General features: G+C 33.3%; 1 protein-coding gene across 17 annotated transcripts in view; it reads right to left on the reverse strand.

The window, feature by feature from the left end:
* Positions 1 to 13,417, reverse strand: part of LOC148611409 (uncharacterized) — a 59,823-nt gene that overhangs the window by 19,316 nt on the left and 27,090 nt on the right. For 12 of the 17 annotated variants that reach the window (XM_088591954.1, XM_088591955.1, XM_088591961.1 and 9 more), the window contains 12 exons: positions 12,811 to 13,005; positions 12,442 to 12,547; positions 11,841 to 12,162; positions 11,219 to 11,260; positions 9,876 to 9,893; positions 7,815 to 7,932; positions 7,257 to 7,313; positions 5,976 to 6,913; positions 4,053 to 4,142; positions 2,054 to 2,165; positions 682 to 983; positions 78 to 390 (listed from right to left, as the gene is read on the reverse strand). In XM_088591954.1, the coding sequence (XP_088448080.1) occupies positions 78 to 390; positions 682 to 983; positions 2,054 to 2,165; positions 4,053 to 4,142; positions 5,976 to 6,913; positions 7,257 to 7,313; positions 7,815 to 7,932; positions 9,876 to 9,893; positions 11,219 to 11,260; positions 11,841 to 12,162; positions 12,442 to 12,547; positions 12,811 to 13,005 (2,613 nt within the window). The remainder of the gene's footprint in view (positions 1 to 77; positions 391 to 681; positions 984 to 2,053; positions 2,166 to 4,052; positions 4,143 to 5,975; positions 6,914 to 7,256; positions 7,314 to 7,814; positions 7,933 to 9,875; positions 9,894 to 11,218; positions 11,261 to 11,840; positions 12,163 to 12,441; positions 12,548 to 12,810; positions 13,006 to 13,417) is intronic. The other 5 variants (XM_088591967.1, XM_088591962.1, XM_088591958.1 and 2 more) reach the window with 3 other exon arrangements.

Here is a 13,417-nt window from a genome sequence, read left to right on the forward strand (position 1 = left end):
ATTGAATACCAGTTCTTATTGTGCTGTTTGTTTTCATTTGTCATTTTGAAATATAAAAATTGAATAATATTGTCTACCTAAGAAATCGTCAATGCTGTCATGTTCTTCTCCAAGTGGTTTCTCTTCCCCTGGAACCTTCACCTTCTCTGCCTTAGCTCCTACAACAGCTTGTTCTACTCCAGCTTCCATAACTTTCTCCTGTCCCTCAGGGGGCCCAGGAAGGCTACTTCCAGAAACAGGAACTGGTGGAGGTTTATTAGGATCAAATGGCATTCTTGACCTCTGACCTTGATGGAGGGGTACACCATGGGGTCCATATCCAGGTGGCATCTGACCATGTGGCATTTGAGGTTGCGACTGCGGCATTTGTGGATACATAGCCAATTGCTCCTACAAAATTAATAAATTTTACATACAGTGAAAAGGATACTTCTGGCAAATAACATGTAAAGTTCTCTAACTTGCCTTTAAACTAAAAAGACAACTATAGGGGATTTTTTGAAGATTACTATGTTCAACGAGTGAACATTTTTAATGACTGGTTAGGTGCTGTGTTCAAGAAAAGACTGGAAAGAGGGCAAACTATTTAAGAAATTCTCCTCAATAACAGATAACTTACACATTTTTTGATTCATTTCAATGCCAAAATTAAACCATTAGAAGACAATCTTTTACACAAACCTGTGTAGGTGGTTGTCCTGGCTGATGCCCTGCTTGGCCAGGCATTGGTCTGGGCCCAGGGAATCCTTCAGGCTGTCCAGGCATGGGACCTCCTGGTCTGGGCTGCCTCATAGGCATAACAGGTCTGATGCCCTCTGGGAATGGACCTCTCATTCTAACCTGCATCTCTGGTCTCATAGGATGCATGTGTGGTGGTGGACCCATCATGTGTGGAGCAGGCCATCTTTCCATGCCTTGGGGAGGCATACCTGGGACTTGTGGGACAGGGAATCTTTCATCTCCAGGATAGGGTCCTGGTCCCTCTGTAATTTAAAAAGTTTTCAGTCATTAATAATTAGACACATTTCAGTAAAGTGAAAAACTCATGAATTACCATAAAAAAATATCTGAAGACCAATTAAAATTAATTGATATATTTTCATCCCCTTCTGTCCAACGAAAATACTCCCATCCAAATTTTTCATATTTTTCTAATTTATGATTGCTGGATTTTTTTTTATGTGTCCGTATCTAGTGCAGAACAGGTTACTTCCTTGTAACAAAAATTGTGTTTACTATACTTTGTGTTGTTGCAAGTCTAAATATGAAGAAAAGAGGATGATATGTGACCACAAAACATATGGTTTAATACATGTATCAATATATACAGAAGATCTCTCTATATATGTTTTAAGTGTTTAATGGTTTACAATGAAAATTCCATCTGTATCTTTGAATTTAGACAATTCACAGGACAAAAAAAGAAAGTAAAAAATAAAAAAATAAAATCCTCCTACCCATCCCACTTTTTTGTGGACTCCTGGGTGAAAATCTAGCTATTAAATTTAGTTGACCTAAATGAGGCTATTGATATGAATCTGCAGAAACTTATTAATCTGACAATAATATCTGTTATCAGTGAAACGTAAAATGAACAGGGTATGGGTAGTGAGATGGAGCAGTCAGAACTCGGGAGACAGGGATATCTTTTATTTATGCTTTAATATAGGGAAAGAAAGAGGGAACTGCTATTTCCATTTCTGTCCAACATGAACATTTCTTGAAATTTTCTTTTTTAATGATCTCTTATGGTTAAAAAATCATTACAATATAACTGGAGCAGTGATGGAGGTGGATCATGAAACTTAGGTAACCAATCTGCTGTAAACAATTATATACTGTCACTGTCTATTAGCTTGCTATGCATGGATTCATGCAGGTAATGAAAGTTTAATTATATTGGGTAATCAGTCTACTGCAAGGTTAGGGAAACTGGTAATCGTAATAATTTTTAATCAATTACTGTTGCCAGTTATCTACTGTCTACTTATATGATATTGCTATTGTTGCCCATTTGCATGCTATGGATTCATCAAACCCATCTTATACATACCAGAACCTTCTGGCCATCCTCCTTTCTCCTTCTGTTGACGTATTTTAGACTTCTGAGCGAGTATTTCCCTTAGTTGTTGTTTCTTATCACCTGTCGCACCTTTATCTGGTACCTACATATAGCAAACCATAATGAATACCAGTAATTATAGAATAATAGACTTCCAATTTTGTGACAGAAAATATTATGTTAAATATAAAGATGAACCAAAGAGGTCATATTAGATGTTCGACATGATATTGTTAGTATCCATATCAGAATAACCTATTTACAAAACAAACCTATTAATAAGCAATTCATTTTCCTGTTTTGTTTTGTTTTTTTTAAACTCAGGGATTTTATTTGTATGATGTAGCTTTTTAAGTTCCAGTCCAAGGTTGAATGTGTTCCATGAATTTAATGTTTACTGATAATTTCCAGCATGTTGTATTTACTCAAAAGTCTCCATCACAACATGTGCATCACCTCTTTGTTCATCAGTATTCTTACCAGTCATTTTCTCTAACAAAATACACTTGTGTCACTTACAGGAAAACTTCATGTGTTACTTGGAATGCTGTGTATTTAGTAATTTTAATTGAAATATATTGTTTTACATTTCAGTCCAAATTTCAATGTTAATTTGCTTTTATTTTCTATAAATAATTTCTATATGCACTTACATACAAATGTATGTACAGCATCCCCCTTTTTTAAAACCCATATTAGATATCAGTTGTAGACGATTATATTGTACAAAGGAGGAATCATTCTACATGAAACTAAAAGTTAAGATCGAATTTACCTTGGCCAAAAAATCATGGAAACTTCACATAAGTCAAATTCAAATCATTTGATAATTTTATTTTTATATCACTAAACATGGAATTAACTTTTGTTGACCTTGACCTAATCAATCAACTGATAGTTACTACACGTAGTAACAATCACTTTCATTTTCAAAAGAAGTCAAATCTTATACAATTATGAAATGGTGACCATGTAACTGGGTCTTAAAAGTTCTAATGATGCTGAATAATAAGAAATATCAAAAATCACCAAAGGCCAAATATATAAAAAAATGTTGGTTTTTTTTTAATTGTTTTACTAAACTCATGATCTTTGTATCGTTTGGTTGATTTAGTTTCAAGTAATCTTCCACATACATACACACACACAAACAATATCTTTGTACTTATGGGTTAACATGTATGACTGTTAAAGCAGTGCAAGTTAAGTGCATTATCATATGTTAGAGAGGTGCACATAATTTATAAGCACGAACTATCAAGTGGTGCCCTACATTGGTCTTAATAAAATTTCTTTTAACACACAATAATTGCATGAATTTGACGATACTAACGGCTGAAAATCAACTCTTTGCAAAAGTTGGTCTGGCTAGACTTTCAGTGCCACTCACTTTCATCTTTTTGAAATAAGTAAAAAAAATACATATATAAAACATTACTCTAAATTCTAGCTTGAATATTGTATAGTTCCTAGCAGCCTATCTCTAATTTACTGAGTAGAACCTGTATCAAGTAACATACCCATGAAAATGATTGGATGAAAGCTAATTAGGCAAACAAAATAGCATCTCAAAAATCATTACGGTGAAAACAACATAAAATCTGTTTCATAATTTGAAATTTTCTTTTTATTCTAATGAAATATTTTGGCTGTAAACAGATTTTATATGAAAACTTAAAACAAAAGATCACATCAACAATCTAAGAAGTCTTACAAGATTTGAAGCCCTGTAGTTTCCTTTCATCATCCCATTTGACAAGATTTTTTAAATTTACACAAAATGACAGTATGAGTCAGAATCTAACAAAATAAATAAGGCAAGACAATGGATTTATCTCTTAGTGCAGTTAAACAAAGTAGACAATAATTTATATCAAATCTGATCAAAGATGACTGGTTTTCCTACTAAAATATGAATCTAAATACATGTATTTATTGATGTGACCTTCCTGAACTCAAAATAAAACAGCAGCAGCCCTACAAGACTTACCACATAGTTTTGGTGCATGAAAGAAGAAAACATTCCGGAAAAAGGAAAAATTGTGGGACGTCTACTGGCAGCAGCAAACATCTGCTGTAACTATGGTAACAAAAGGTCAAAGGTCAGCCACATATAAACTAAATCAAACTCAAAGAGAATGGTGTGTTAACTAAAGACATGGTATCTACAATTAATATACACTAAAAGCTAACTGCAATTTGCAAATATTTGAATTTACAACTTAAATAGTATTTGTGAAAATTAATGTATATAATATTAATTCAACTTTTGACATTGAAACAGAATCTATTCTTGGTCTGTACATCTATGACAAATGGGACAACTGAACCTAATAAAATACTTTATTATCTTGGTTTTATTATTTCATACATCAATAAGCATTATTCATATCATCACTCGATAAATATCCTCTCATTATTCAGAAAGAAATAAAATAATGTACTGTTAATGACATGTGAATATAATTTTTTCTAGATGTACAGATTACCAAGATATTGATCAAATCACTTCAATTTAATCTATCTTGAAAATTCATATAAAAGGAACACTGTTAACAAATCTCACACCATTGACAAATAATTTCAGTACACACCAAGCCAGTTCATGCAAATTGCAGTTTGTAGTATATCCATCAAATTGTTAAAACACACTACATCAATATTGTCAACTTCAGATTCCTTTCTTTATGATTTTTATAATTGACTGAAAAATATCTCCATTAGATTCAATAACTTACTGTAATTTTGTTCTTTTGTTTTTTAAAATGTTTTCTTCAAAACTAATTGAGAACATGGTCAGCACAGCTTAGCACAAACTCCGGCTTGAGAATGATATAAAAAAAAGGGTAAAATACAAAAAAATATATATATACAGAATTTATTAAACAGGGGCAGATTAAGGAACTTTACAATGGGCATTCAAGGCTATTGTTTGCTTATTTTGGTCACATTTTGCAAGAACTTCACAAAATTGTCTAAAAAAGGTGAGTATTAATTATGAAGAGGTTTTATTTCTGCCTTGAAAAAAAGTGGACAGTTATGAACAATCAAATCATACTACATATCAATCAAGAGAAAGGAATCCAATGACAACACAACTAAAAGACATCTATTGTGTAAAAAAGAGTGTAGGTCATGACATCTGAAATACATACAACATTAAGTCTGCAATCAAATACATCAAAAATATGCTTCCTAGTAAATATTCCACACATACACCTAGATATAGATGTTTCTGTGTTAATATTTTCAGTGAATTTGGATTATAGAGGGTCATGTAACGTTTATCACATTCCACTAAATATGTCCCGATAAAATCAGGAATGTTTATGAAAAATGTTAGCAAAAGGCAAATTATAATTTGCAGTATTTAAGACCAATTACCAAAATTTTAATAATAATCAATGAACTTTCCAAAACAGGATTGAATTTTATAACAATAATAATGAGACGATATCTTATATACTTAGTGATGTACAAACTTTTAATGTTGACTCAATATTTCAGACATCACAAGAATGTAAACCACACCAATGTTAAATTGCCCCATTACCAAGCTACTAATTTTTGTGTTAATAATACATTGTACTACTTAGTCAGATTGTTTTCATTTATTTCAGTGAACAAAGCTGGTTCACTTGCCCATTATGATTAAAATCAAGCTGTTTTAATATCAGAATATGCATCCATTAGATCATTAGACATGTTTAACATAGTTAATTATATCCACCTACTACTGATAAAGCGAGTAGTGCCAATGCTGGATAGTGTTAAAAGCTGTGTTTTCACAGCAAGAGAAATGCAAAAATTCCTCCATATTTCCAACAAAATATATTTGTACAAATAAAACCGAACAAAACCACCCACGCATGACTGATTGATGAACCATGCAAATTCACTTGATCATACATACCACTGACGGTTCTCTGGAAGGATCCATTCCTGGATGTGGGGTACCAGGTGGTTGACTGTAGGGATCAAATCCTGGCCGTACCATATGTTGACTAACAGGGGGTCTAAATTGGGGCCTCTGCATGTAGACTTCATGTGGCATTTGCTGCATACCAGAGGCAGACATCTGACGCATGAATGGTGGCCTCATTTCTCCACTTGGTGACTGGGGCACTGAAGTTCCTGGGGGTCTTATCATCTGACCTGGAGCCATTGGCATCCTTGGTCCCTGAGGTCGATATCCCTCACTTACAGGCCTTGGTGTTGATGGTTGAAAAGCATATGGATCCTCTGGCTGACTTGAGGCTGGTGTTGCTGGCATTTTAGCATAAGGATCTCCTTGTGACCCTTGTCTCATGAATGGTGGTCTAGTCATACCAGGAGGCCTGATCATAGGCTGAGGAAAACCTTCTCCAATTTTGGGTGGTTGCCCAGATGGAGATTGCAATCCTTCAGGTCGTTTAACAGGTGACTGAGCATAGGGATCAGACTCTTGAGCTGCCCCAGGCCAGTGCGGCTGTGATGGAGACTGTTGTGGAGTCCCTGGAGGTCCACCAGATCTTTGTCCAGTTGGTGACTGCTCAAATGGATCAGTAGCTGTGGCAGAGAATGGATCTCTTTGTCCCATACCACCTGCAACTATTGATTGAGGCCGGTTTCCTGCAGCACCAAAGTGTTCTCCAGATCTCGGTGTTGGTGGAGGTTGAGCATATGGGTCCATACCAGGTCCAGCATTCATCTGCCTTGGGGTGGCAGGTGGTTGGGCATATGGGTCCTGAGGACCAACATGTTGTAGTCTCTGCAATGGGTCCGGCGGCTGTTGGCCAGGAGGATATCCCCTATGTATAGGGCTGCCTGGTACACCACCAGGAGGAGGGATCTGATTACCAGGAGAACTCCCTAGAAACAAAATATGAAAATATTAGAAAAGTTTGTGTTTACCTAAAGAACATTTTCCTGCATGGCATTCCTTCAACAACTGATTAGTCTTCGTCACTGGAAATAACAATACTTATCCAAGCAGTCCATGCCACATTAATTTTTTCCACACTACTATTATCAATTAAAAATATGGGATAATCTGGTAAGTAAAATTATCTACCAAAACATCTACTATAATATAACAAATTTTATCAATCACTTTAAGATTTAAGTAATTCAGAATTGACTTGTACATCAAATAGATAAAAAAAAAAAAAAGAAAAAGAAAACCAATAACTTATACATAAAGCATTATGTTTACCTTCATTTATCTGTGGATTACTTGGAGCTCTGCCTATTGGGCTGTGTAATGGTGATCCTGGAAGATACCAATTTCAGACAAGATTATTTAAAAAAAAAAACAAAAACAAAAAAGAAACCAAAAGCGTGACGAAAATCTCTCTTTTCTTATCCTATAATAAAATTAACGTTTGTTAAATATTAACAGATTTCATATACATGTATTACATCAATTGTCAAGCTGATCACATTTATATCAAAGGACTACCCCAACAACTGACTTGCTATCACAATAACTGTTATCCTCTCCCCTATCTATAGCAGAAAAGATACTGTAGCAGCAAATGAGAGAATTGTGACCAACTTATGGCAGAATAGTTTCTGTTACTGTAATAAACATAAAAATTGTGATCCACTTGGCTAACACAACCTGGATATAGCTAAAATATTGCTGCTTGGGCAGTAAACACCAAATTCAATCAATTATTGTAAAGGTTTAATCTTATTTTAATGTTAAAACATCAAAAATTATTAAGGAGATTTTGTTCATGCCCTCTACACATATACATTTCTACTATACCTTCAGCAGCTGGTGGGAAGGGCGGAGGTCCAGGAGGCATGGGAGGCCTCATTGCCGCAGCTGCGGCTGCAGCAGCTGCCTTTTCTTTCTGTTTTTGTTTCTTTAAATCATTACTGACCTAAAAAATATTAATCTCAACAATGGAACTTCACTAATTGATTATAGCTTAATCTTTATTTTTACTTTTGGAATTAAAGTTTCCTTAGCTGGCATTTGTTTCTAACCAAACAAAAAAGAAAACCCTGAAATGTAACCTCTCAATACTTTATATTACTTGTTTGTTAGATATATAACACACTGATATGGTAAGAACATCAGAGGGTACTTTCTTCAAATAAAATAGATGAATAGTAAAATTCAAAGGCTTTTTAGAGGCTACCTGAGAAATTTAATATATTTTTTTTATACCTGTTAAACTGATAAAATATTAACAATCAAAGCGGCATTTGTTATATACAGAATACATTAAATATTTTATTCTTTGCAACTACGTGTAGTAAGAAAATGCCTTTTTTTCAATTTTTAGATAAACCACAAGGGGCTCATAAAAAACTTATACAATATTGTACAATATCAAAACAATAGATTTTTCAAAGATGACTCCATCGTAAGCCCTCTCCTACATGCTATTATATCAGAAACAACCGTACAGTAACATAACAGAGTACTACAGCCTATGACAAATGAAAAGGTTATGAACTTCATGCAACAACGAATTCCACATTCCCTATTACAACATAACATGATTAATTGATTGTACAAGTTTGCTAGTATAAAACATAAGATAGTTCTAAAATTAATAATAACAGGTTCTTCTTGTCTCCAGTTTTCTATAACTTATTTTTGATTAATGAAAAAATAATAATCAGTGTTTGATTTCACTAAAAGTTCGAGTACAAAATAGATTGCACGTCATGACATCGCAATGCTTAATTCTACACTGTTGTCATTTCTAAAGATCAACTTTACATGTACAACCTTGTGAGAAATCTACCAGTTTCTCTCTCTTGCGAGTTAATATCTTCGTGAATTAAAAACTAAACAAATTGAAGGATTACTCATTTTCCCGACATAAGGGATATATAAGTTTGCATTCTTAATTAACACTTTAATAGAAGAGATATTGGACTTATCATGCATAGAGATAAATATTCTCCTTGTCATCTTTTTCTTGTTTATAAATTTCATAATATATATGTACTTGTAATAACTGTTAAAATATTTTAAAACAAATAATACAACACAGACATTGGTTTTAACAAACTCTTATATAAATGACATATACTAGGAATACTTTATATAAAAATAAATCTTGACAAAACCCCAGGTGTCGATTACACGAAAAGTCGTAAGTGTTAAATTGATCGTAAATTATAACATCACAATGCTATATTAGGTTGTGACTTCATTACTTTCGATTAAATTTACACTTATGACTTTTTGTGAAATCAACACCTAGAGAGAACTTGTTATTATCAGTCTTAGACATCATATTTCAACATAACAATATTGTAGTGTGTCATGTTCAGAAGTTCCCAACTATAGCCATCACAGTGGTAAAAAATCTAATACATAACCTGGATTTGGACATACAAATTTATCAATCTAATGCATCATTTGCTAACAGGTAAGTTCTGAGGAAGTATTGCTTTTTTGCTATCCATCCAATTTAAAAAAAATGATTTGATAAATATGTCACAGCACCAGAAATTCAAAGTAAAGACTAAAGATTCTAAAAATATAAGAAAAGAGCATGTTTCAAAAACATGGAAAGGCCTGCATTAAAAATTCTCCTGTTTCCTATACCAAAATAACAGTAATTCATAAGGTGATGAAGTAATTCTTTAACCTTTAAAACAAAATTTTGTATGGGAATAGGACAAATGAAGAAATAAATAGTATATCATGAAGTTTAGAGCTAAATGGTATTGTTATCAGGAACAGGAAACAACTATTACCATTGCAGAAAAGAACATTTTTACATTCCTACTGTGATGGCTATGTATAAAACACATTTGTCCACCCTTGGTCTCATGCAAAACTTAGTAATGCAACACTTACAGGAATCATTTCAAAACCCTGACAAAGTAATAGCCATGTCAAATCCTAATAATACTTTACTCTTTGCATTCAACAAGCAGCAATCTCTAGCATAATAAATTGTTCTTAAGAAAATTCCTTCAATTAAGAGTTATCCTGTATAACTTTCAGAAAACACATGGCTCAAAAATATGGTCATAAAATCTAGGTTGGGGCCTTCTATTGTGTAAAAGTTTGTTCATTAGTATCAATTTCAATCTACATCATAAGACCATTCATTTTTGGGGCAAACATCTTTCCTTTTTACAGGAAAGTAAATGTGTGGCCAAACTAAGAAAAAAGTTATGAACTATTTTTAACAATAATTTATCACAGTCTACTTTAGATCTAGTACATCTCAAATACTTATAATGACATGCGTCAAAGACGTTTAGACCACAGTGGTGATAAAACTCTGATAAACATATGATCAATGTCATAGACCTTCAACAGTCTTATTTTCGATATCATAGAGAAGTTTTGCCCAACATTACAGAATTTTGTTCCATAACCATCTGACACCATTTTGTGTAACATACAGGCTGCATCTTTTAAAAAAACCAAAAAACTAGTCCTATTATAATCGAAATAAATCACAGAAACTCCAATTTATCTTTGCTTTATAAAGGACTGGCAATTTATGTTGATATTTAACCCTGTGCTAGCACTCAGGTTAAAATAATACAACATAAATGGCCAACTCATGGTAAAACAGTAATAAAATTGAGTTTCCATGGTTCATTTCTTCAATAATCTACAGTTTCATGAAATTTGTATTATATAATGAGACAGATAAAAAGCTAAGTAAGCATAAAATAAATGCTGCACTAACAGTACACATACTAAGCAGGTCAAAGGGATAAATTAAAACTAAGTTCTATCAGATTTCAATGGTAAAGAACAGGTAATGTTTCATAATAATGTGCTCATTTTCAAAAATTCAATTTTCTCAATAACATAAACTGGTGCATGATATATGGCTGTGAATACCCCCTAAAATTATCTCTAGAACAGAAAGGAAAGGATGTTAATACACACAACAATTATATCAATTAATTTTACTACCAGGAGAAACATGACTTTGCAGGCTTTGTTTTTCTAATACTATCCTACTCAACCACTTTTGTAAAACTTATGCAGTAAACAAATAGTGGATAAGCAAGGAGCCTGGAAAAGACAATCCTGGGAACATAAAAAAATATCTAACATCTGCTATAGAAAGTGTAACAAATGGATGGAAATAAGTGGGTGTACAATATGATATTCATTCTGGACAAAAAAATCATCAATTACGACAAATTAACTAACAAATTAAAGCTACTAACCTTGGTAACTTTTGTGTTCTGTCGATTCTTTCTTGCTTGTAACTGAAATTCATATTATATCAGAATGTAAAAATCAAACAGAACTAACCATATAAAATCTAAAATAAATTAAAAGAAAACATATGGATTATCAGAACGTGGTATGGAAAAAGGCCAAAGTAGTAAGAAACTAGAAAAACTGAACTAACTTGATACCACCAATCCCCCATTCGGTATCATGCACCTCCATATTGATTTGGATCAAAATCTAGAATAGCAGGTACACAATTGGAATATATAATAAAGATTCTGAGAAAGTTTCATTCAATTCCATTCAGTGGTATTGGAGAAGTAATGGATAAGAGATGGGTCGCCTGTGTAATGGAAGGAAGGATGGATGGACATCCCACACTTTGCAAGTAAGGGTATAATGAAGTAGTTTGATAATAAATCAAATTAATGAGTAGCCCTTAAGCTAACAAAATATCATAACTTGGTTCTCAGGAAATCTTTGTATCTTTTTAAGTGTCCTACTTTCCAATTTGGTTCTTGCCATATAAATAAGATTTTATAAATTGTGTGACATTAAGCACACTACTTAGATTTTCATCATTAAAGAGAAATCAACTTTAATTGGTCTTACCAGATATGGTTGTTTCTCATCTGAGCTGAGTGATCTCCACAGCTTGGCAATCCTCTTCACACGATCATTCCACTCAGGATGCTGACTACGTAATTCTGGATGGTTCATATTACAGTACAGAATAGCTGATATGGTGGCATTAGGACCCAACTCTTCATCACACTCCCATTTCAAGATTTTACGACGGCTATTTCCACTATCTGATTCATCGTCTTCTCCACCTTCTCCACCAGCTGTCCAGGTACTTTGTTCCCCAGGGAACTCACTAGAATGGAACCTTGGGTCCTGGAATCCTGGGTGACCTGGTTTACCCGGTTTACACCTTAAATATAAAAAAAGAATATAGTTCCCATTACTAACTATTCTTTGTTTTCATTTAACGGATTTTAGGGAAATAAAAAAGATGTTAGGATAAACTATATTTCTAATTGTTAACATCACAAAGGGTTGTTTTTAAATAAATAAGAAAAAACTATAAAGGTCAATTACATTAAGATTCAATAAAAAACAAAATTTGTGCACCAATAAAAAAAACTTGTATCAATAAATTCAATTACAAAGTATATGTTTTTATCTTCTTCAATCAAAACACAAGACTTACACAAAGCCAGGAGGAAATCCACCAGGTCCCATGGCAAACTGTGGTATATGTCCAGGAAAGTTCCCTTGTGCAGCAGGGGCTCCTGGTACTCCTTCTGGGAAACCTTCTACAAAATGGAAAAGTTAAAACCTCCACAACATAATGAAATTACTTTTTTGAATAGTTGGACCATAGACAGATTTCATTTAAAACTTATGTGAAATCATCAAACAACAATACACAACAAAAAAGTTTTAACAATCATGCTTGACATTCAAAATTACTTCCTCTAATATGAGATAAATTGTTACTATTTCACTTGATTAAATAAGTTTTGGTTACTTAAGAAAATCGATCTAAGGTCCAAATTTACAAATGAATGCCACATACCAGCAGGAGGTTTAGCAGGTGCTTCCTGTCCATCCTGTAGTACTCCTTTGAATATATCCTCTACAGTCTGACCATCCATATGGGCCAGTCCTTCAGTTAACATCTTCTCTACATCAAGATTGTTTGGACTTAACATACCCTCTAAGTTACCAGGAAGTTCAGACTTAGTCTGATCACTACCATCTTCAAATGATTCTAAAAATAAAACATACAACCCTTGAATTCGAAAAGTATACAAAAATCCTTCAATGAGTCTGAAAATAATGAAAATATTTAAAAAAAAAAAAATCTTGGGATCAGGGTTATACTCATACTAATTTATAAACATATGGCATTAATGGAATGCTAAGTGATACCCCAACACATAATAGTGAAAAAAGGGAGCGGCAAAATGTTCATAATGGTGTAACTCAAAACATTTTTAATTTTGCTGAAAATTGTAGTTCATGGTACTAAACAAATATGCAAAGTAAAAAAAAATCACTGATCTGACCGCAAGTTATCATCTGAAAACACTCAGGGGACAAACAGACTGACAGACACACAACTCCTTGGAGGGTATCACATAATACCTCACCCACACTGTGCAGCAGGGGATAATAAAGCA

Source organism: Perna viridis, chromosome 7, assembly GCF_037379345.1.
Source record: "Perna viridis isolate PV_CMFRI_1.1 ecotype Kerala chromosome 7, ASM3737934v1, whole genome shotgun sequence".
NCBI classification, from domain to species: Eukaryota; Metazoa; Mollusca; class Bivalvia; order Mytilida; family Mytilidae; genus Perna; species Perna viridis.